Source organism: Petromyzon marinus (genome assembly GCF_048934315.1).
Source record: "Petromyzon marinus isolate PM22_M1 ecotype Great Lakes invasive population chromosome 84 unlocalized genomic scaffold, UKy_Petmar_22M1.pri1.0 chr84_unloc.3, whole genome shotgun sequence".
Taxonomy (NCBI): Eukaryota; Metazoa; Chordata; class Hyperoartia; order Petromyzontiformes; family Petromyzontidae; genus Petromyzon; species Petromyzon marinus.
This window is the reverse complement of record NW_027422640.1, coordinates 1,188,886-1,213,885: the sequence shown is the minus strand read 5'-3', so window position 1 is coordinate 1,213,885 and position 25,000 is coordinate 1,188,886. Positions and strand designations below refer to the sequence as shown.

General features: G+C 46.1%; 1 protein-coding gene across 5 annotated transcripts in view; it reads right to left on the bottom strand.

The window, feature by feature from the left end:
• LOC116936847 (NACHT, LRR and PYD domains-containing protein 3-like) overlaps positions 1-25,000 on the bottom strand; it is a 41,503-nt gene that overhangs the window by 3,229 nt on the left and 13,274 nt on the right. For 3 of the 5 annotated variants that reach the window (XM_076059140.1, XM_076059141.1, XM_076059143.1), the window contains 7 exons: positions 24,285-24,419; positions 13,828-14,209; positions 11,771-11,833; positions 9,870-11,550; positions 2,738-2,824; positions 953-1,036; positions 286-372 (listed from right to left, as the gene is read on the bottom strand). In XM_076059140.1, coding sequence (XP_075915255.1) covers positions 286-372; positions 953-1,036; positions 2,738-2,824; positions 9,870-11,550; positions 11,771-11,833; positions 13,828-14,191 — 2,366 coding nt within the window. In that variant the 5' untranslated portion in view covers positions 14,192-14,209; positions 24,285-24,419. Of the gene's footprint in view, positions 1-285; positions 373-952; positions 1,037-2,737; positions 2,825-9,869; positions 11,551-11,770; positions 11,834-13,827; positions 14,210-24,284; positions 24,420-25,000 lie in introns of those variants that run through there. The other 2 variants (XM_076059142.1, XM_076059144.1) reach the window with 2 other exon arrangements.

The following is a 25,000-nucleotide window of genomic DNA, read 5'->3' as shown; positions in this document are numbered from 1 at the left end:
CGATGATCTAATGTATTAACATAATATAATTTAAAACAATATAATTGGTTAGAGTAGGTAATGTGACAATTGTAATTGTATTGTTAATTAATAGTGGTTAAAAGTGCTGTAATAAGTGTGGTTAATAACTTAATTGATGAGTGCATTAAAATAAAGTTATAATCGACGTTAAATATACAACATTATCATGCTATACTGAGTATCTTGGTGTTTTGTGTCTGTCTGTGTGTATATATTTGTTAAGGTGTACTTATATTAGTGTGTGTGCATCAGGACATTACTCACTCTAACTTCTCCAAACTCCCTTCTCTCCCCAACATCCCGTCCGCTAAAAGTCGGAGGCCGCTGTCTCCGATCTCGTTCTGACTCAGCCTAAACCCGGGTGGACGGGAGAAGGGACAGCGCTGACTCACTGAGCCCACGGGAACCGCGGAGTCAAACACGCGGTGAGTTAGGGATACTCACAATGGCGGTGCATGTGACCAGAGCACGCACGTTCATGAGCAAAGATGCTCATTGTTTAATGCTTCTGTGTTAGACATTTTATATATAATAGGTGGCATTCACAAATATCAGTTTACTCACAATCATCCATTCAGTTATTCTGCATTGTACTTTATAATATGAAAAGTGTTTGCGTTTATAAAAACACAAAGTTGCCACAGAGGATCACACACAAGTGAAGTACATTTCCATCGAGAACACAGGGAGATGTTTTCAATTAATATATCTGCTAACAATATGTTGTGAATATGAATATTGCTTTAACCTATGTGTTAAACTAAACAAATATGTTAAGATTACAGTAAAACATTTTTAAAGTGAACTCGATTAAGCAGGACAGCAAGATTAAATGTATTCACATTTAAATGTTTACTTCACAACGCGTTGCACCAATAATTAGCACAGTTCGTGCACAGAGCGCATGTGAGAAACGAACAGCAGAGCTTACCCGAGACTCTTCAAACCTGTGTTGGCCTTGAGGATGACACTGAGAGAGGAACCCGACTTGTCCGTCAGTGAGCACTGATACAGGCTGCAGGGAGAGAAGAGACTGTTAGTGGGGGCAGAGGGGATGGGTGGAGGGTCTGGGCACAGAGTGGGGGATTGTGAGGGGTGAGGAGGAGTGATGAGGGGTGGTGGTGGTTGATGGGACAGTGGTTGAGGGTCGTGTTTGTGGAGACTGTGCACAAATGAACCTCATGTCAACTTTAACAGGAGCTTGCAAATAGCAACTGCTGTTTAGGTTTTTGGGTTTAATGTGATGTGTGTGAATGTCTACTATGTGTATATTTGCATTTGTCCATCTCTATGCGTGTTTGTACATATGTATCTTAGTGCATGCATATTTGTGTTGTATGCACGTGGGAAGTAGTGGTGCAGTGGTTAGCACAGTGAGCCACAAACCTGGTTCGATTGCCGCTCACGGCTAACTTCATTGATGAATATCTAAAACGGCCGTGGACCTCACCTAGGTCAATTCAGCCTTAAATTAGTACCTGGTATAGTAGGTAAACATCAGTTGGCTGAGTGTGGCGCTGGCCTCCCAACCCCTCATGTGCCGTTCTGGCCTTCATTAGGTGTTCCCTAACAGTGTATGACCGAAAAGTCTGCTAAAGGCTCTCTGTAGAATCTCTGTGTATGTATATATAGATCAAATAATCATGATTTATTTTCGATATTGCATCATCCTATAAGCGGTTACATCTGAAAGCGTTTAATTGATCATCTCATCACAATGTAATTGAAAGGACACCCCCAGTGACAATTGTCTGAGCACAAGGTAACTTAGCACCTGGCCTGCATATCGGCATTTCCACTACAACTCTTCCCGTATCCTCTCATTCCTAATTTCCTCAGAACATCCTCCCATTTCCGCGTCAAATAATATATACAGTACATTATACACTACATACAACAACTTAAACGATGAAAATACTGCACTTATAAACATTTTTCATGACTAATAACTAGTCATAGAAACAGAAAATATACAGCGCGATCCGCTGAAAATTGTGTGCAATTCGGCGTTCGCCAGAGCACCGATCTGAATCAGTCTGACGATTGTCAAACACAAGTTGTTGTTGTCAAACACAAGTTGTCAAACACAAATTGTTTTCAAACACAAATTGTTGTCAAACACAAGTCGTTGTCAAACACAAGTTGATGTCAAACACAAGTTGATGTCAAACACAAGTCGATGCCTAACACAAGTTGTTGAACAAGAGCGTAGTACGCACATCACCCCATGCAGAGTCTTCGATATTGGAGTGGTGAGTGCGGTACAGTAAATAGTCACATTTTACAGCAGAATATTCATTTTGTCTTTGTATATTTAGTTAAGTGATTTTTATATCGCAAACTATTTAATAACACTAAATATATAGAGCACCTAAAAATATAATCTTATTTAAGAATATGCAAAAATAAGCCATTTTAAATAATGATGCGATTATCTGGTGTTTTTTTTTTTAATCCGGCTGCCGGATAATCGATGATCTACTGTATTAACATAATATAGTTTGAAACAATATCATTGGTTAGAGTAGGTAATGTGACAATTGTAATTGTATTGTTAAGTGGTTAAAAGTGCTGTAATAAGTGTAGCTAATAACTTATTTGACGAATGCATAAAAACAGAAAGATATAATAGACGTTAAATACAACATTATTATGTTATACTGAGTATCTTTGTGTTTTGTGTCTGTATGTGTGTGTGCATCTGGACATTACTCACGCTAACGTCTCCAAACTCCCTTCTCTCCCCAACATCCCGTCCGCTATGAGCTGGAGTCCGCTGTCTCTGATCTTGTTGTCACCCAGCCTAAACCCGGGTGGACGGGAGAAGGGACAGCGCTGACTCACTGAGCCCACGGGAACCGCGGAGTCAAACACGCGGTGAGGGACACTCACAATGGGGGTGCACGTGACCACAGCACACACCGTCATGAGCAAAGATGCTGATTGTTTAATGCTTGTTAGACATTTTATATATAATAGGTGGCATTCACAAATATCAATTAACTCACAATCATCCATTCATTTATACTGTAATTTACCTTTATAATCTGAAACATGTTTGTGTTTATAAGGGTCTTGTTTTGCAAGACCTCGTCTACAAAAATACAAAGATCCCCCGTATAGCCTTAAGGCTGTAGGGGCAAGTGCTGTTAGTGAATACCGATGAAGGTCGTAACAGCACACGAGGGGGTGGGTGGCCTGCACCACACCCGACCGCCTTTGTCTCCTTAGTGGCGATGTTTACACACCGCACCAGGTCCTCATTTGAGGCTGAGTCGACCTAGAGGGAGGCCCAGGTCCGGTTCAGATAATCGTCACCGGTGTTGGCCGTGAGCGGGAAGCGAACCCAGGACGCCGGGTTCATAGCCCAGCGTAGCGCTACCCGCTACACTACCGCTCCTCGTCTACACACCTACATAAACACACAGTAACTAAAGTAAATAACTCATGAAATAAACTTAAAATTCAAACCAGCAATAGAAACATGGTGGTACCGTGTTTGTTGGGCACGGATTTTTTGCAAAAGATGCCAATTAAGATTTCAGTGGAAAAAGGTTGTTTGGAATTACCGTCGGGGAAATGTATGAAATTTTTGGGGACGCCTTCGAAATTTGTGGCGAACGCTGTGGTGCGGGCCGTGGTGAGCCGCACCGTGCGCGTCCCGCCTGCATCATAAATATTGGTACCGCTACGGTTATAGAAGGAATTGCCTTGGGATGAGCTACAGGAGGGAGTGCTGTTGACACCCTCAAATGCTGTGTCGAGAATGCCCACCGTAGAAGGAGCTTTGGCCATAATACCAACTTATTGTGATCCCTTCATTCAAATTGTAAACGCGGGGCACGAAGAGGTTGTTATTCAAGGGGGCACTACGTTGGCGCACGCAACGGGTGCGCCGGGTCCAGAAACAAAAACATGTTTTGCTACGGGACAGGATGAAATGTTGTCAAGGGAGGAGGACGATCCGGAATGGTTAAGGGATCTTTACAAACAAAACCCAGAGTTATCGCCTGTGCAACGGTCGAGTTTGCATGCGTTGCTAGTGGAATTTAAGGATGTGTTCAGTTCAGGGAAATATGACGTGGGTCGAACGACGTTGTTGCAGCATCGTATTGACACGGGGAACGCACCTCCGATCAGGCTAAATTCGCATCGTGTAGGTCCTCTTGAGAAATAATGTATTTGGCGATCTGTTGGTGAAATGCTAGAGCAGGATTTTATCGTCCCATCATCCAGCCCGTGGGGAGCCCCTATTGTCCTCGTTAAAAAACGTGACGGAACCATGCGATTTTGTGTTGACTATCGGAAATTGAATAAAGTTTCGGTGGCGGAAGCGTACCCGCTTCCACGAATTGATGATTCACTGGACGCCCTGTCTGGCGCCAGAATCTTTTCGACCCTCGATTTGTTGTCGGGCTTTTGGCAATTGCCCCTGGATAAAGAGTCAAGACCTAAAACGGCATTTCGGACACAAGGATTGTATCAATTTAACGTGCTCCCAATGGGACTCCACTCAGCGCCGGCGACCTTCCAGCGATTAATGGAACTCGTGTTGTCGGGCCTGCAGTGGAAGCCATGCTTGATATATTTAGATGATGTGATTGTTTTCAGTAGGAATTTCGATGAACATTTGCAACGGCTGCGCACCGTTTTTGGCAGAGTGCGGCGCGCTGGATTGAAATTTAAACCACAGATCGGTGAAGTATTTGGGGCATGTCGTTAGCGCGTCAGGAGTGGCCACTGATCCGGAAAAGACGAGTTGTGTGCGTACATGGCCAGTGCCGAGAACAGCAGGGGAATTGCGTAGCTTTGTGGGCTTTGCGTCGTATTATCGGCGGTTCGTTAAGGATTTTGCCACGATTGCTCGACCATTGCATACGCTGACCGGGAAAGGTGTGAAGTTTCAATGGGGATTGCTGAACAAAAATCGTTTGAAGCGTTGCGGGCCGCACTGGCGGACGCACCGCCATTGGGATACCCGGATTTTACAAAGCGATTTATACTTGACACGGATGCCTGTGATACGGGCATAGGCGCGGTTTTGTCACAAATGGTTGATGGCGTCGAGAGAGTGGTGGCATATGGCAGCCGGGTGTTATCGCCGGCGGAGCAAAAATACTGTGTGACGCGTAGGGAATTATTGGCGATTGTCCATTTTGTGCGCCAGTACCGACCGCATCTATACGGCAGGGAATTTTTGATCCGCACTGATCACGCGGCGCTACAGTACTCGCTGCGCGTGGATCAGCCGTCGGGGTAAATGGCTCGCTGGATTGAGACCCTCCAGGAGTACTCTTTCACGATCCAGCATAGGAAAGGAACGCACCATGTAAATGCGGATGCTTTGTCGAGGTTGCCGCGACCGGCTGAGACGTGTCGGTGCACAGAGGGCTCGCTGCGTTGCGGCCCGCCGCTGCAGGAGGTTCCGCAAACGGTCGCTGCAGTGGGTCCGGGGGTGCCAGGGATAATCCTTGGAGCAGAAATTGGACTGTTGGGGTTGTCATTGAAGCAGTGGAAGCAACTGCAGGTGGAAGATTCCTCGCTGACCAGGATGAGGCTGCATGCCTCTCGTTCAAGGGGATCGGAGGATCGCCCATTTTTGATGTTAAAGGAGGGGTTGCTTGTTCGCTGGGATGTGGAAGCACAAAAAATTTGTATTGTTGTCCCGAAGGTGTTGCGGGGGAAACTAATTAACGAGATACATGAGAAATTGATGCATCTGGGGGAGAAGAAGACCGCGTTGACGGTGGGGAGTGAATTTTACTGGCCGTGAATGTTTAACGATGTGAAACAGCATGTAAAAGCGTGCCAGGAATGTGCACGGAGGAAAGCGCCGGCACGGCTATATCGTGTCCCTTTGCAATCGATTCAAGTTTCAAGAGTGAACGAAATTGTGGCACTAGATATTTTGGGTCTGTTCCCCGTCACCCGAGGGCACAGATATTTGCTCGTCGGGGTGGAATACTTAACTCGTTGGCCGATGGCATGACCGCTAGTAGACCAGTCAGCGCCGTCGATCGCTGAGGCTTTCTTAAAAGGATACGTATTAGATAAGGGGGCCCCGGAACATTTGCTTACTGACCAAGGCAGAAATTTTTCATCGAAATTGATTAAGGACCTGTGTGACTCGCTGGGGACCAAAAAGATCCGGACGTCCCCGTACCACCTGCAGACTGACGGGATGGTCGAGCGGCTGCATAGGACGCTGACGTCCATGCTTTGTCACCAAGTAAACACCACTCAAGATGATTGGGATCTGCATGTTGCAGCGACGCTGGCCACGTATAGATTGGCCCCGCATGCCTCAATGGGGTACTCGCCATTTTTTCTGATGTATGGACGGGAACCGGAAGCGCCAGCTATTGTAAAATTGGGGATTCGAAAACGGGAGAAATCTACGACGGTGCCTGCTCCGATGCAGGTGGCTTTGGACCGTCTAAGGGAAGCCCGAGAGGCTGCATTGCAAAATACGGCACGACGACAAGCCGCTAACGAAAGATTGTTCGGCAGGCAGCGACCATGAGAGCCGTGGAGTGTTGGAGATAAAGCCTGGTTGCACTGCCCCATGGTGCCGGTGGGAACGTCCCCGAAGTTTCACCGCCCCTGGCAGGGGCCCATTGATATTGTGGAGGTTTTACGGGATCAGAGTGTGCGAATAAAATTCGGTCGTCGGACATGGTTTGTTCACCCGTTGCGCCTGAAGAAATTTGTGTTACCATATGATGCATCATGCCCCATCCGAGAGCGGCCTGTATTGGATGTGTCCGACGAACCTGTGGGGAGGTCACAAGTGCGCGTGTGCCAGAGATCTGCCCCGTGTGCCTGCAGGATCGCCCTTTTTGGGCAGGGTTACCGACCGGACGCCGATTGAACGGCCACAGATCCGGACCAATGGCCGTCCCGACCGTGAACGACGGACAGCCCCGCCAGCTGATTGTCGCTGGGACAGGGATGGGCGCAGGGTTCATTGGCAAGACGAGCGAGGGCCTCCCTTACCGCAGGGTATCCCGTGCAGGGGAGATGGACCGGCAGCGGGAACCCGTTCCAGGAGGAATACAATACATTGACTTTGGGGGTTGGGAATTCTGTATAAAGGTGTTGTGTACGTGTCGTTGTGTGATTGTACAAAATGGTTGTGTATTGCAAATGCGTTAAGTATATATGTTGTCATCGTTCCGTCTGCTTCACTCCACTACTCCAATTCGAGTATATCGTAGCCGGGGACGGCTAGGTTCTTTCATCATGGGGGGGGGGGGGGGTGATGTAGTGGAGTAAACAATACGCATAGGAATTGGCCACATACAGTACATACAGACAGACAAGGAGAACGGGTCACATGAGGTCAAACAGGTGGTCGAGTCACAGGTGGAGTAAACAACCCGAAGTAATTAAGGGAGTCGTGGCACGAGGGCTGTGATTGGTCGAGAGGCTGTTAGTGTTAAGTGGTGGCGGCTGGATGTCTGACAGAGGGGACAGGTGCGAGCTGGTGGAAAACGGCCAGCGAGCCACGTGGCAATTAATTAAGGCTAATGCGAAAGGGGATAAAACGCGAGGTGATTTGAACGGAGAGAGAGTTGTTGCTGGAGAGTTGTTGCTGGGCAGTTGTTGGCGAGAGGTGAAGGGATACGAAGAAGACAGCTGGAAATGTTAGGGAAGAATAGATAGAGTGCCGAACCCCAAAGACAGTAAATAGCGATAGGGAGAGTTAGCGTTAGCGGAGATAGATAGAGTCACTGTGTGTGAATAGATAGATGGAGTCACTGTGTGTGAATAGATTGATGGAGTCACTGTGTGTGAATAGACAGACAGGATACTGTGTGTGAACAGATAGAAGAAAAACCACTGTGTGTGGAAGGGAAGTCACTGCGTGTGAAGAGATAGCGGCGATACTGTGTGTGAGGAGATAGAAGACGAACCACTGTGTGTGGAAGGGAAGACACTGTGTGTGTGGAGATAGAGGACGGAACACTGTGTGTGGAAGGGGATGCACGGACGATGCTGAAGTAAATCGGAGTGTCCGAGTTGGCGGAGCACGGAGAGAATTACTGTGTGTACGGAACGATGGAATAAAAGTGACGGCGGAAAAAGAGACGGTTGTCTTCCGAGTGAATTCACGGCACTACACGTTTATGGAAATGGTGAGAAAGTCGTTGGCACCATTCCATTACTAAGTGACCTGGGTTCAATATCTGGTAACAACATCTGTGGTGAGTGATAAAAAATCTGGCCCTGGAACTCCTCTATGGTGACTCAGCCTTAAATGAGTACCCTGGTATGGTGTGTAAATATCAGCAAAGGGGACAGAAAAACAGACAAGGACGGTGCTGGTCAGGGAAGTGCGATCAGCACTTGCCTCAAAAGTGTGTGCAGGCTCCACAGGGAGATTGTCTTTGTGCTCTGAAGTGCATTGTAGTAGTGTGCTTGTTCTCTGTCACGAGCTGCACTTTCCCCACCAGTTTATATGGGCTACTTGGGGGATCTTTGTCTCTTTAATGCTTTACAACTAAGAATGACACCCATTACGTATCAGTTGTCTCTGTAGTGGGGGCACCATCACTGACCATGATCCACTGTGAACCAGGGGCTTGAATCGGCCACGTGGATCAATCCATGACCCTCACTCTCCACTGCAGAGCCAATAGCAGTGTGGCCTACAGTTACCTCACTTCCTGCACATAGTATGAGGGCTATCATTATCGCTAATTAAATGTTGCTGAAGATGATGGAAAGCGTTACAGCAGCCATGCATATGGATAACTTTTCTTCCTTTTGTACTTTAATGTACAGTGAGTGCAGCATTCACTGTGGATCCATCTACTCACTATATATTTACTCGCCCACTCACACTAATTCACTCATTTACCAAACCACTCACACACCACTGACCCACCTACTCACTCACATCCTCACCTAACTCAACATACTCACTCATCGATCCACCCACCAAGTCACTAACCAACTAAAGCAGGCACGCATTCACTCACCAAACATTATCCCTCAATGGATGAGTGGGCGTGAGTATGGGGGGAGAAGAGTGAAGGGATGGGAAAAGTGAAGGCAGGAGGAGATTGGGGGGTTAATGGGAGGTATCAGGGGAGTGGAGAGCGTGGCATGCGGGGAGAGGAGTGAAGTGAGGAGTGAAGACAATTATTGCAGTGGCGAGGGGAAATATTTTGTCAAAAGTTGTGCTCATGCGTCGGCGATGCATGTCCGAGTGTTTACGCAAGTAAGGGGTTACATTGCACTCTGTGCATGCACAGTAACTAAGTGAGGATTATTATAGACAAATATCCACCATATAGCCTTAACAGGCTGCTGGGGCAAGTGCTGTTAGGGAGCACCTATGAAGGCCGGCATGGCATATGATGGGGTGGGTGACCAGAATCACGCCCGGCTGCCGTTGTCTCCTGAGTAGTAATGTTTTACACACTGCACCTGGTACTCATTTGAAGAGGAGTTGCTATCACAAAGACAAAGATCCCCCATATAGCCTTAACAGACTGTAGGGGCAAGTGCTGTTAGCGAGCACCTATGAAGGCCGAAACGGTACTCGAGGGGGTGGGCGGCCAGCACCACGCCCGACCGCCTTTGTCTCCCCAGTGGCGATGTTTACACACCGCACCAGGTACTCATTTGAGGCTGAGTCGACCTAGGGGAGGCCCGGGACCGGTTCAGATAATCGTCACTGGTGTTGGCCGTGAGCGGGAATCGAACCTGGGTCGCCAGGTTCACAGCGCAGCGCGCTAACCGCTACACTATCGCTCCCCACCAGGAGTTGCTATCACACCCACATATACACATGCACGCACAATTTGAGAAGTAGTGAATGCGAGGTGTGCAAGTCTTACACTAGATGTTTACATCTTTGCAGTCCAGGCTGAAGCCTCTTCATTTTATCGGTGCCAATGCCGCAGCCTAACAGGTAAAGTGTATTCACAGGTTCTTCTCGCTGCAGCAGGATCCAGGAGATGGCAGTGCAGTCTGGCAGGGACAGCCTTGTGCCTGACAGGTCTATCTTAGTCATGGACCGAGTGGCATCACTCAGGGACTTGCGGTCGTGCAGCTCGTAGACGCAGTGCAGGAGACTGATGAGCCTGTGATTGTTATACTTCTGAGTCACCATGCTGCGATTGAGCCACTCGATTATTTCCTTTTGAGAATCAGCAGATGGAGGATCCAAGATACCCTCAAAGAACTTCCATGGAGTGCTTGATGCAAGTCCACAAAAAAACCTCTGAAACACGTCAAACCTCCCATCTTTGCTGTCCTCAATAGCCTTGATGACGTCACTCACTGGCCATGTTGAATGTGACAGATGCACGGCTATAGCTGCGAAGAATTCCTGCATTGTCAAGTGTGAAAATGAATAACAACTCCCTTGTTTAATGCCCTTGCATGTGAACACTTTGTTGATGAATGTACTGCCTAGTTCAGAAGAACTAACACACTCTTCTAGATATTTTTGGCTGAACACCTGGATGTTTTGCTGAACCCCCTTCAGAGCCATATTGGCAAGAGGCGAAACAATTTCCTTGGCTCCGCAGCTGCCACGTCCATGGTGCACTATTAGCCCAAACACGTATTGTGTGAAGAGGTCGGTCATTGACTTGAGGATAATCTCAGAATAATCAGACTTCTGTAAATATTCCTTCAGTGTAATGGCTGCTATATGGCAGAATGAAGGGTTCTGGCACAATGTATTCACTGTTTCATTTTCCTGCAGGAGCTTGAGTGCCCTTTCTGCTAGACTCCTATCTTGGTAAAATTTGTTAAAGAATGATATTTTATCTTTGTTGGAAAACCCAGTGATTTCAACAGCTCGATCAACATTCACTTCACTCAGCTGCTCCATGGCAATGGGTCTGGTCGTTATCAAGAGAGAGGCCTTGGGCAAGAGATTTCCATTCACTAGGGCAGCAATGATGGTTTCTACTGTTGCCGTCTTATGTGGATCAGTGCAAGCATTGGCATACTGAAGGGGCTTTCCAAACTCGTCCAACCCATCCATAACAAACAGGGTTCTGTCTTGTTTTGCGAAAACCTCATCCACTTTGTTTCCCAAACATGAGTGCATCACAGAAAACAGCTCTGCGAGTGACACTTCTCCAACATCATTTATCTCCCTGAACCTTATGAGCACAATGTGCTCAAAGCGTTGTGCAAACACTCTCTCACCTGACAGAAGGCTGTGCACAATGAATTTGCTCAACATGGTTTTACCGCTGCCTGGAGTCCCCACTACAATAACCAGTCGGGGGTGGGTTTTTTTTCCAATGGAATCAATGGGATCAAAGAGCTTCTTGTAAGTAATCCCTTCTCTCTGTGCTCTCTTCATCAGCTCCTCGTGCTGCTTGCCTCTCGCTAGTAACTCGTGCTCCTTGGTTTCCTGCTGGTGGTAGTAGGGAACCAGAATTGGCTTCACCATCCTATCTCGCAAAAACACTGCAGGTTCTCCAGGTCGTGCGTCGTAGTCTCGTGTTAATGATGTCAGCTTCAGCAAGAATTCTCTGTAATCCTCACCAGGGTTATCTAAATTAAACAGAAATGATTTAACAAACAAATTCGTTTCATTTATACTAAAAAACATTCCTATAGCAGAAAAATATTATTAAAATAAACTAAGTAATTAAAAAAGCGTAGCGAATTCGTTCACTATGGATAATGCAGCAACATCATGTACATCACGAATTATTGCGTGGAAGTTTTCACGATGTGTATTCTACAAATGCAAGTTTTATAAACACTGTACCTTTGTAAAGTAATTTTTTTATCATGACAAAAATGTTCCAACCACTTGTCTCGTTTGTTTTGCCTGTGAAAAAGAAAGTACCACCACATTTAGCATTACGATTTACATCAGCATTATCAAAAACTAATACAATTTGGGTGTAAATTTCAATCCTGCCTCGTCCTACAATTATTGATTTTTGTTGTTTAGAATGTTGAATTTTACTTTTTATATTTCACTGGTATTGGGGCTGTGTTTCCTCTCCCATCTCAAGCTGGCCTACATCACGTAGCACCGGGGCTACACTGTGGTGGAGTGCAGTACACCAGGCACGGTCCTCTGCAGGCAGAGAAGATGCAGTGATTGCACACTGGCGGAGCCAGTTGGGGGGTGTGGGGTGGCACGTGCCTCCCCAATGATCCGATCGAAATCCTTAATTTCGATCGATAAATCGGCATTTTGCGACCGCCACTGCCACTGTGTAGCATATTACTATGTGCCAGAGACTCTATGAGATGATAGGACAAGAGTCTGAGTCCATAATTGGCAATAAGTAACGGCAAAGCGGTTATAAGTCATTCACATAAGTGTGTGCAGTTGCGTATACAGTATACGACTTCCCTGAAGGCATTCACCTTCAGCGAGCGCGATGCCGATCACACACGGTTCGAATTCGACCCTCGATCCTTGGCTGCGCCATCGCCGCACACGCGTCGAATAAAAAGCAAGGGACAAGTCCTTATTTAATAACTCCTATCATTGTTTTATTGCTGGAGGAGTGACCCCCCTACCTGAAAATCCTGGCTCTGCCATTGTGCTTGCACCTCTAGAATAACAACCACATTAATCACATAACTCATAGCATCCCACGTGATGCATCGTAGGTTCACTTGAACTTCAACTAACCTGGCTACTGCATCATCAGCAAGCACTGTGGCATCCCCTAGATTGGGGAGAGTGGAGATTTCCCTAATGACAGATTTGCTCGACATCTTTCATCACAGCTTTTCAAGGTAACATCAAACTCAATGGCTCATAACTTTGATGGCGTTATTTTTATGTCTCCGTAATCTCTCCATAATAAAATACTTGGAGTCATGAGTTAGAGTGGACTTTTTACAAACGATGAGGGCTTAAATATTGACATTTTATTTGGAGGAAGTTATAACCAATGCAAGTCAGGGTGTAAGAGGAAAGTAGGTTCCGTTATATGAGTCAATGGCAATATAAGGCTGGGTGTCTTTAGAAATAGCAGTGATAGTCGATAATAAAAACATATTTTTTTCTCAAAACGAGGAGATTGTACTGAGAATAAAAGATGACACAGGACTGCGCCATGTGGAACACCAATAAATTAGGGTTTCTGAACAGAAGACAGTGCTTGCATGGAAAAATATGAATCAATTCCAGGAGTTGAAGCAGAACCAGGACATAAGTTTGTCAGACAACACCTGCATCGCCATGAAGATTCAAGAGGATGGAGTGGTGTGTGGTGTCAAAAGCAGCCCAAAGGTCAAGAACTAGAAGCAGCATCCATAGTTTAATAGAAGTGGTCATTCACCCTGCATAGGGGAACAGTTTCAATGACATGGCCTTGGTGGAATCCAGATTGTACCAAGTCATGGAGATCATGGCAGCAGATGGGTTTGCTGCCTTTGCCAAACATCTTGGGCTTGACACTTGAAAGAGAGCTTCATAGGTCATTACATTATTCCAGCTTAAATACAATGTGTCTGTGTCTGAAGAGGAGGTAGAAAATCACCATGTTTACATCTTTTACAAGGAAAGAGAGGTGTGGGATATTACGAATTAATGAATGTTGGGGTCCAGTGTGGATGTAAGTTTTTGATATTTACACTAATTTTCATTATCCATTTATCCTTTCCTCCCAATTGCTGATAAATTGTAGTTTCCTTGCTATGGAATGTAATATAAATGTCCTCCTTCTGAGAGGAATGTTGTCATGCAAGGGTGGTGCAGTTTGCTAATATTAAATGAGAATCTCAGTTCAAAGCAATTCCTTCACCTAAACTTGTCAGAGACATGTGAATGGCTATGTGAAGTTTAGCATCACTCACGAGAAGCTGCTCCAGGGATGGCTTTACCCGCAGTTCTGCTCAGATCAACACCCATCACGATGAGTTCCTGCTCATGCTGTGATATCCACTGATCCAAGAGGGGGATCTCGGATCTCAGTGGCACCAGCACATCTTTAAGGAATCTCATGCACAAATCTTCTCCCTTGTCGAGCACCAGGTCAACCAGGTGCCGTGTTCGTGCAATGGGGTCATTCTCGCTTTTGAGGGACGCATATTCACTGTCCAGGACTATCTCTGTTTGATAGGAATGGTCAAGCACTTCTGAAGACGTCGCCTGGAGGTATTTCTGCAGATTCACTTTGTTGGTTCTAATAATCTCATATGCAGGATCTTTTGATGCCATCACGACAAATGCAGTCACCTGAAGAAAATGAAAACAAACCACGTGTCACCTGTAAGCATAGTCATGTAATTTTAGCGAGGTATGGGAAAGAATAATAATAATAAAAATTAAAATAAAATTCTGCTACAAAAATCTGAGAGGTCTCGGTTAGGTAAAATTGCGACTTTAGGTACCTGATTGTGAATATATTGAGTTATTTAAATTGTAATGTAAGCTTAAAATTGGTATTGAAATGTATGAAAATATATTAAATAGCATCGAAACACCTTAGGCATCTCAAAATACTCTTCAGTGCAAGCATATGAACATTCATTTGAACACAACACTACGTAAAAAAAATGTAAACCTAATTCAAAACACCACACAGTTTTAGCAAATTTAGCAGCTGCGTGAAACCACGCGCTCACTGCCTCGACCACCGTGATGCTATGCAGACGGCGAATTGCGCTGTAATGTGCAATGATCGGGATAGCGTCACCTCTAGTTGAATGACGATTAGAGGGTGGGAGCCAGGTTTGATCTTGGGTGGTCCCTAAGTAGTGGGCACTCCCATGCTCTCAGTTTATGGGTAGAGGGTGCTCTGAGGTTGTCTAGTAAACAAAACCTTTTGCGGAGGTAGTGTGTTTGTGTGGGGAAGCCAAAACTTAAAGTACACACATGAGGCAGCGTCAGTTTTACTGTGATGTTCATTATGTTAAATAAATCACTTATACAGGACAGCAGTGGCAAAGGTGTCTGTACAGCCACCTTCCTATGTCTTTGAATCTCCACCTACATTGTCTCTTAGGAGTCCTTCAAAATGAGCGGCACGTTACATCATCATCAGCAGCCATTGTCTCTCTACCGCTGGATAAACGCCTTTCTATATTTGTTTAACGTGAGAAATTAATGACATTTTTTATTGATTTAACATTTTTAATTAGTATCAATAATAATGAAGCATCTGGTCAGTGAGTATGCACCACGTGCATTTACAACAGCATGCAGAGCATGAGACTATAACGAGTTTTGTACATCATGTTTGTAAACCCAAGTGACCCATTCTTTAGTTTGAAATATGTATACATTTAACTCTTTGTGTATTGAGCTGTGTGTATTGCATTGCTGAAAAATAAATATTTATACTGTACATATACAGGCCGGTCTGACTTAACCAGCGTTCTTTCTACAAGAATATGCTATAACAAGCAATATTAATTTAACCCATTTTTTTTGCAAAATTAGCAAATGTTCGCATAACGAGCGGAAACGGCTTAATCAAATTGTGTTCTTTGGCAGCAGGGAGCACACGGTGGCCTGCAGTTGTTTGCATTGCGCGCTTTCAGATTCGCTTCTGCTGCCATCTGAAATTCCCTCCCTTCTGATATTAGGAAGCCACTGGGCAATACACTTGATTGAAAACTCACTTCTTTAGAAGCTATGTTTGCGTTTAGTTTGTTGTCCTTCCTCCTCACCTCACGTACGATAACGTACTGTACTTGTAGTGAGTTCAACTGAGTCGCAGACGTACACTTGGAGGCATCACATTTATTTAACACGGGGTAACTTCTCCTTAACAGAATAACAACCTATGGTGGTGACCACCAGGCTAACTACACTAATTACAACGTAACTAGCTCCTATGGACCGGGACCACAGCTCGTGTCCAGGGCCAAGTGTTGCAGACTCGTTGAACGGAGAACGTAGACGAAGGGTTCTTTCAGGATGAACAACAGCGCCTGTCCCTCTTTGGACCCGGTTTATATTCTCTGCAGCGAGGTTGGCTCCACCCTTAGCCACGACCACCTTCCAGAATCCTCGAGAAGGATCTGGACCCCAACCATGTGACCACCCCTAGTCCCCACTTGGGGCCCCTTTGTAGACTTAACTGGTCACGTGTTCTTTTGGGTCAACCAGAATTCCATGGCCTTTAGTAACCTCATTCCTGCGACTGGCACTCCCACACCCTATCCTGTAGGTCTGGCACTGCACGCCAAGCGTGGTGCCATCCAGTGCTATCACTCAGTGCTCACCGGGCCCCTCTAGGGCCAGTACTACACCCACACCATTGTGGTATCCGTGATGTCGCTACACCGCACGCCGTGCCTCGTTAGGGCCGGCACTGCACATTGACATCCCGCGGTGTCACTACATACGTATGATTTTATGAGTAGTGAAATGGTACGAGGAGATAATGTAATAGGGAGAAGGGGGTGAGGGCGTGCGCTCAGTCGCTTTTTCTCAGCACACATCTCCGATTCGAAGCTTTCGTGACTGCAGGAATTACTCTTTAGGTTTTTTCGGTAAAGTCACGTATAAATAAGAATAAAATAACATAATAGCGTACGACGTTTTGGTTGCAACACAAGCAGCCATCATCAGGTACAGAAGAGCTAAATTTACGAGAGGAAACACATAACCCCAGATGTACATACAAACACCCAAGTAGGGGGAACGAACAAAGATACAACAGGGGACAGCGAGAGAATCACACCAAACAAACAGGGTTTAGCAAAATTTGGAAACCATATAAAGCAACACAGACGGTCGGTCAAAACACAACGCATATTCTGGTTGATTCCACTATTTCAAAGATTGATAAATTGCAAGTTAAGTATGAAGTTTTAAAATACAGACCTCACACATAGACATCCAAGCAGAGTGAACCAGCACAGTGAAGTCGCCTTAAATAGGCAGAGAAGGTAAGGCTGAGAGACAATGGGACAAATTAGCATGATGTATGCATGGAGCAAAGACGGGCGTGGGAAGTGCGGAGCAGCAGCACACACTCGGAAACACCAAGGCCCACACACAGGCAGAGACAGCACAGAGACACAAATCCAAGCCAAGACACAAAGGCAGATACACAAGCAGAGACAACACAAAGACACAGACCTCATACCTCCCTGTAGAGGTGGTTTAGACTTGATTCGAAGCTTTCGTGACTGCAGGAATTACTCTTTGTTTTTTTCGGTAAAGTCACGTATAAATAAGAAATAATAAAATAACATAATAGCGTACGACGTTTCGGTTGCAACACAAGCAGCCATCATCAGGTACAGAAGAGCTAAATTTACAAGAGAGAGGAAACACATAACCCCAGATGTATGTACAGACACCCAAGTAGGGGGAACTAACACAGATACAACAGGGGACACAGAGAGAGAATCACACCAAACAAACAGGATTTAGCAAAATTTGGAAACCATATAAAGCAACACAGACAGTCGGGCAAAACACAATTAACACAGTCTGGTTGATTCCGCTATTTCAAAGATTGCTAAATTGCAAGTTAAGTATGAACTTTTAAAATACAGACCGCACACACACACACATAGACATCCAAGCAGAGCGAACCAGCACAGAGTGAAGTCACCTTAAATAGGCAGAGAAGGTAAGGCTGAGAGACAATGGGACAACTTAGCATGAGGTATGTATGGAAGCAAAGGGGGGCGCGGAAAGTGCGGAGCAGCAGCACACACTCGGAAACACCAAGGCCAACACACAGGCAGAGACAGCACAGAGACACAAATCCAAGCCAAGACACAAAGGCAGATACACAAGCAGAGACAACACAAAGACACAGACCTCATACCTCCCCGTAGAGGTGGTTTAGACTTGATTCGAAGCTTTCGTGACTGCAGGAATTACTTTTTGTTTTTTTAGGTAAAGTCACGTATAAATAAGAAATAATAAAATAACATAATAGCGTACGACGTTTCAGTTGCAACACAAGCAGCCATCATCAGGTACAGAAGAGCTAAATTTACGAGAGAGAGGAAACACATAACCCCAGATGTATATACAGACACCCAAGTAGGGGGAACTAACACAGATACAACAGGGGACACAGAGAGAGAATCACACCAAACAAACAGGGTTTAGCAAAATTTGGAAACCATATAAAGCAACACAGACGGTTGGTCAAAACACAATTAACGCATAGTCTGGTTGCTTCCGCTATTTCAAAGATTGCTAAATTGCAAGTTAAGTATGAACTTTTAAAATACAGACCGCACACACACACATAGACATCCAAGCAGAGCGAACCAGCACAGAGTGAAGTCGCCTTAAATAGGCAGAGAAGGTAAGGCTGAGAGACAATGGGACAACTTAGCATGAGGTATGCATGGAGCAAAGGGGGGGCGTGGGAAGTGCGGAGCAGCAGCACACACTCGGAAACACCAAGGCCCACACACATGCAGAGACAGCACAGAGACACAAAAAGGTGATGGCACGCCTATGCTAGTTTGTGCTATTTCTCCACGAGCCAGTCCATTTTGGGGTGGGTGCTCTCGGCAAAGTTTTTGTTTGCAGCCTTGGTGATGGTGTCCCTGGTTTTTAGCTACAGTGAGGGAAAAACGTATTTGATCCCATGCTAATTTTGTACGTTTTCCCACTGACAAAGAAATGATCATCTATAATTTTAATGGTAGGTTTATTTCAACAGTGAGAGACAATAACAACAAAAAAATCCAGAAAAATAAGTATTTGACCCCTCTGCAAAACATGACTTAGTACTTGGTGGCAAAACCCTTGTTGGCAATCACAGAGGTCAGACGTTTCTTGTAGTTGGCCACCAGGTTTGCACACATCTCAGGAGGGATTTTGTCCCACTCCTCTTTGCAGATCTTCTCCAAGTCATTAAGGTTTCGAGGCTGACGTTTGGCAACTCGAACCTTCAGCTCCCTCCACAGATTTTCTATGGGATTAAGGTCTGGAGACTGGCTAGGCCACTCCAGGACCTTAATGTGCTTCTTCTTGAGCCACTCCTTTGTTGCCTTGGCCGTTTGTTTTGGGTCATTGTCATGCTGGAATACCCATCCACGACCCATTTTCAATACCCTGGCTGAGGGAAGGAGGTGCTCACCCAAGATTTGACGGTACATGGCCCCGTCCATCGTCCCTTTGATGCGGTGAAGTTGTCCTATCCCTTTAGCAGAAAAACACCCCCAAAGCATAAAGTTTCCACCTCCATGTTTGACGGTGGGAATGGTTTTCTTGGGGTCATAGGCAGCATTCCTCCTCCTCCAAACACGGCAGGTTGAGTTGATGCTAAAGAGCTCCATTTTGGTCTCATCTGACCACAACACTTTCACCCAGTTATCCTCTGAAGCATTCAGATGTTCATTGGCAAACTTCAGATGGGCATGTATATGTGCTTTCTTGAGCAGGGGCACCTTGCGGGTGCTGCAGGATTTCAGTCCTTCACGGCGTAGTGTGTTACAAATTTTTTTCTTGGTGACTATGGTCCCAGCTGCCTTGAGATCATTGACAAGATCCTCCTGTGTAGTTCTGGGCTGATTCCTCACCGTTCTCATGATCATTGCAACTCCACGAGGTGAGCTCTTGCATGGAGCCCCAGGCCGAGAGAGATTGACAGTTCTTATGTGTTTCTTGCATTTGCGAATAATCGCACCAACTGTTGTCACCTTCTCCCCAAGCTGCTTGGCAATGGTCTTGTAGCCCATTCCAGCCTTTTGTAAGTCTACAATCTTGTCCCTGACATCCTTGGAGAGCTCTTTGGTCTTGGCCATGGTGGAAAGTTTGGAATCTGATTGATTGATTCTGTGGACAGGTGTCTTTTATACAGGTAACGAGCTGAGATTAGGAGCACACTCTTAAAGGGAGTGCTCCTAATCTCAGCTTGTTACCTGTATAAAAGACACCTGGGAGCCAAAAATCTTTCTGATTGAGAGGGGGTCAAATACTCATTTCCCTCATTAAAATGCAAATCAATTTATAACATTTTTGACATGCGTTTTTCTGGATTTTCTTGTTGTTATTCTGTCTCTCACTGTTCAAATAAACCTACCATTAAAATTATAGACTGATCATTTCTTTGTCAGTGGGCAAACGTACAAAATCAGCAGGGGACCAAATACTTTTTTCCCTCACTGTATGTGGCTCAGCACTCAAGTGGATAGTTCTGTACCTTTCTGACCGGCAATCTTCAGTCAGGGTGGGCACGTCCACATCGCCTGAAACAAAAGCATTATGCGGGGTTCCCCAGGGTTCCGTCCTAGGTCACCTGCTCTTCACAGCCTACACTTCCCCGACCGGCTGGCTCATCGCAAGCTTCGGTGTTCAGCACCACTCATACGCGGATGACACTATTCTATTCACAGCCATCGATTATAACAATGCATCTGGATTCGACAGGCTCTCGGAATGTACCACTGCCTTGCAACAGTGGTTCACTGCACACATCCTAGCCATTAATCGGAAAAAGTCAGTGGCCATCATGTTAGGTACCAAGCAACGTCTCAACTCATCAGCACTCCCAACACAAATACACATCTATTGTCACAGCATAAGGTTCACCGATCACATCAGCTACCTCGGTGTCATCCTAGATTCCACTTTATCCTTCGACCGTCAAACCAATCACATCATCAGTTCATGTAACTTTCACCTGAAGGCTCTCAGACACCTACGTCCTCTTATCTCCACCGAAATTGCCAACACTTTGCCATGTTGCATAGTTGGGTCTCGCCTTGACTATTGCAACTCCGTCCTAGTCCGGACCTCGACTGGCAACCTAAAAGGTCTTCAAAGACTACAAAACAACCTAGCACGCGTCGTCATTGGCCACACTCATCCCCGTCTCGACTCACTTGCCTGTCTCCGTACCCTCAACTGGCTACCCATCGCCAGCAGAGTCATATACAAGATCGCCTGCCTCTGCCGCCATTCCTTTACATCTGCCTGCCCGCCGTACCCTTCTTCATTACTGACGACTTGCAGCTCAGCACATGGCAGATGCCTGCGCAGCGCGACTCACGACCTCCTCTTGACGCCAAGATCCAGGATGGTCATGTCTATGCGCCGCTTCTCGGTGGCAGCCCCAACAGTCTGGAACGCGATCCCTCTGCACATTCGCAGAATCACCTGAATCGCCTCCTTCAAAAGACACTTAAAAACTCACCTCTATAACCATGATTTCGAGTGACTCTGAGATTGGCTCCACGCCTCTGAGTTGCGGCCGTTACGTCCGCAAATTTGTGCGCGTTATAAATTGCATTATTATCCTCCCAGTTGCATAATCGCTCTCTGTCATACCCCTCTGAAGAGCTCATGCAAGCCATAGCTTTAGTCATGTTAAACTTTCCATTTTAGGCTCGATGACGTCATGTCATCGAGTCTATGGAAGAGACATAATTTAAACTATAGTAAATATAACTTAAACAATACAACAAAAACACGGGAGGTAATGACAGTAGAGTCAACCTACGGTGCAAGCGGACAAGTGGCGACGGGAGGTAATGTCAGGGGAGTCAGCCTGCAGTGCAAATGGACTGGTGGCCACGGGAATGATCAAGAAAAGGTGCGTGGCCAGGTGACGTAAGAGGACAGTGGTAGAACGAGTGGTCTAGGGCCAGCGAGAAGTTTTGGGAATTGGGAGGTGGCCACGGGGACAGGGGCGTGGCCACACACCGTATTTAAGGAAAATGGGCGGGAGACTCGTGGCTGTTGGAGTGGGGTCCCTGCTTGTCCAAGTGTGAGCACCTGGCTCCTAAAATAAAAATCTCAAGACAAGTGCGTCGAAGTCGTCATTAAACATGGATAATATTTTTTTGTTTTTTTACCAGAATTGTTACTTGTGTAATGCCCGAGGCAACATACCACTTACCTGACATAAGCATATGTGTCAACGGACAGGCAGGAAATCATTAAAGGTCTCTGGTTGGTGCAGGGAGGCCTCAAAGAGGATTGATCAAGAGATGAGAATCAGAGATTGGAGGACAGATTCAAACGTAAAGGGCAGGTAATGCGGATTGACTGTAGGGGCAATGGTTGACAACTGTTGGAGGAGGAGGACGAAGGTTGGCTAAAGGAAATGGAGTGAGCAAATATTTCAGAAAGGGGACTCAGAGGATATAAAAGGAGATAGCACAAGGGGACGGGATGATTGGAGAGACGACGAAGTTCAAGAATCAAGAACGAAGCCTATAAATAGTGTTGTGTCCGAAATAAAGGCTCTGAGTAACACAAGAATGTGTGTTAGCATCACAACACTTGTTAGACAATAGCATAAGTGGTGGCTATAGTATCTATGGTGTTGATCACACTTCGGATGTTGCTGGTTAAAATCTGATTATTATAAATGTATTGATTATTACATTTAAAAGCACACATTGAAATTGATATTCAGAATCATTCATTGTAGTTGTAATTTTAATGGCGCTGATTATGTTGATGGTAGTGGTTGTAATGTTGAAACTAGATGTTATACGGCAGTGAATTAATTCTCACAACAACAATAAAAATAAACAAGTATTTTCTAATGCACTGCTCCAGGCAGTCCTCCGCCCGCTGTGGCAGTCGTAGAGGTTATTGGACCATACTACTCCACACTCGTCTGAATTTGGCCAGCAAACATTCGCCTCGAGTAATTTTTGACATGCAGAGAGTTGGATGAATGAATACAAATCTGTTGTACAGTATGAGTGAAGTCAAATAGTAGGAAGAGAGGGTGGGAGTGTGGGCTCAACACAAGTGACCGAAACGTCGTGATCTATTAATTTTATATCGACGTGACTTTACCGAAAGAACCAAAGAGTATGGATTCCTGCAGTCACGAAAGCTTAAAATCAAGAGTAAACATCTGGCCAAGTCACATATATATGCAAAGACATCTAAAGAAAAATAACCAAATCCACAATTAGATGTGGATGTGATAATAAAGTACAGCACTGCTGGATAATGGGCACCCTATGCCCTTTCGGTCGTGTTGTTTTTTTACCATAGTTCACCATGATGCCTAGTGCGGGTTGGTGAAGCGACAGGGGCAGGACTGATTCATTTGTCACTCGCCTCTGGATTTAGTCCATACTGTAGGTGTGTAGTGATGTGCGCTAAGCACTGTGCAATTGGTCAACCCCCCACATGCCCTGGGCACCCTTTCGCATCAGATATTCAATCGATTTTGCAGGTGAAACATTTTCTGGAATGAAAATACAATCAAGGTAAAACAGAAAAACTGCCATAACACGGTGTAGAGGTGTGACTTAATGTATTATAATAATTCATTATCGGTCACGACTGACCATGCAAGCCAAGCACACCATGGTGGTGCTCGCTTCATCAACCCAGCCACACACTTCAGTTTGATTGTTTTCCAGCGCCTATCTTGTGACTCGCTATGGGAATCGCTGCGTCGGTGTCCGCTCGTGCAGCTCCACGCTACACACAGCAGACGCGCGCTCCCTCCAGAAGATCCACGGTCGCGCGTCTTTGACGCCTACAGCACGAGCTCCAACACAAACACCCCCATGTAGCTCCACAGACTGGTGGGGCAAGTGTTGTTATTGAGCCCCGATAAAGGCCAACATAGTACAGGAAATGGTAGGTGGTCAGAACCACGCTGGACCGCCTTTGTCTCCCGAATGTGTGATATTTACACACCGCCCCAGGTACTCATATGCGTTACACACACACATTGACCTCCCTACCCCCCACCGCACACACATTCACACACTACACCATCTTCCACACACACACACAGCCATTTAGGCACCAATAAAAAAAAAATCCCCCGTGTAGCCTACACAGGCGGTTTATAGTCTGGGCCACACCACCCACCGTCATCCACGCACCACAAACTCCCCACACTCACCCACGATGTGAAGTGTCACACCACCCACCGTTCCGCACGCACCACAAACTCCCCACACTCACCCACGATGTGAAGTGTCACACCACCCACCATTCCGCACGCACTACAAACTCCCCACACTCACCCACGTCGTGAAGTGTCACACCACCCACCGTTCCGCACGAACCACAAACTCCCCACACTCACCCACGCCTGAAGTATCACACCACCCACCGTTCCGCACGCACCACAAACTCCCCACACTCACCCACGTCGTGAAGTGTCACACCACCCACCGTTCCGCACGCACCACAAACTCCCCACACTCACCCATGTCGTGAAGTGTCACACCACCCACTGTCCCCCACGCACCACAAACTCCCCACACTCACCCACGATGTGAAGTGTCACACCACCTACCATCCCCCATGCACCACAAACTCCCCACACTCACCCACGCCGTGAAGTGTCACACCACCCACCGTCCCCCACGCACCACAAACTCCCCACACTCACCCACGCTGTGAAGTGTTGAGTCGCCCGCGTCTCTCATCCCTGACACGTGCAGACGCGGCCCCGCTCGCCGTGTCGCCTCCTCCGCTGCTTTCTCAGTCTCAGGCCCTGATGCAAGCAGTGGCACCAAGAAGTCTCCTCCAGTAGCAGCAGGAAGGAGAGGGGTGGGGGAAGGGGAGAGAGGAAGGATGAGAGGGGAAAGGTTGAGGGGAGGGGTGCGGGGTGTGGAGAGCGGTGGCATATGCAAGCACTGCGGTTCTTTGCGTGTGTTACATTTGATGTTTTAATACTTTATTTTAAATTAATTTTTGTTGCTCTCACGGTAACAAAGTTTCTCAAGAGTGGAACATTTTGGGACTGAAACAAAGCTAAACTTTTAGCATGGGAATCAATGGGGTAACGATGATTGTTTGACGAGTTTTTGCTTATCTACCATTTTCCGCGTGAAGTATCTCGCTCGTGAAGCGAGACACGCCTGTTTTACATTGTACTGGGACAATGTTGGTTATTTTAATTGTGAGTTCCACACCAGGTGATTTGTCATTCATTAGTGAGCTTAACTCACGATAACCACCAATGTGATCATCTCACCTGTCACGCAACTCGTGTGATGCACTGATTCAGTCATAGACACATTACATATGTCTAAAGTCAAAGTGATTTGTTCCTAAAATAATCATTCAGGCGGTGCTTACCTCCTGCTTACAGCCCTGTTCCGG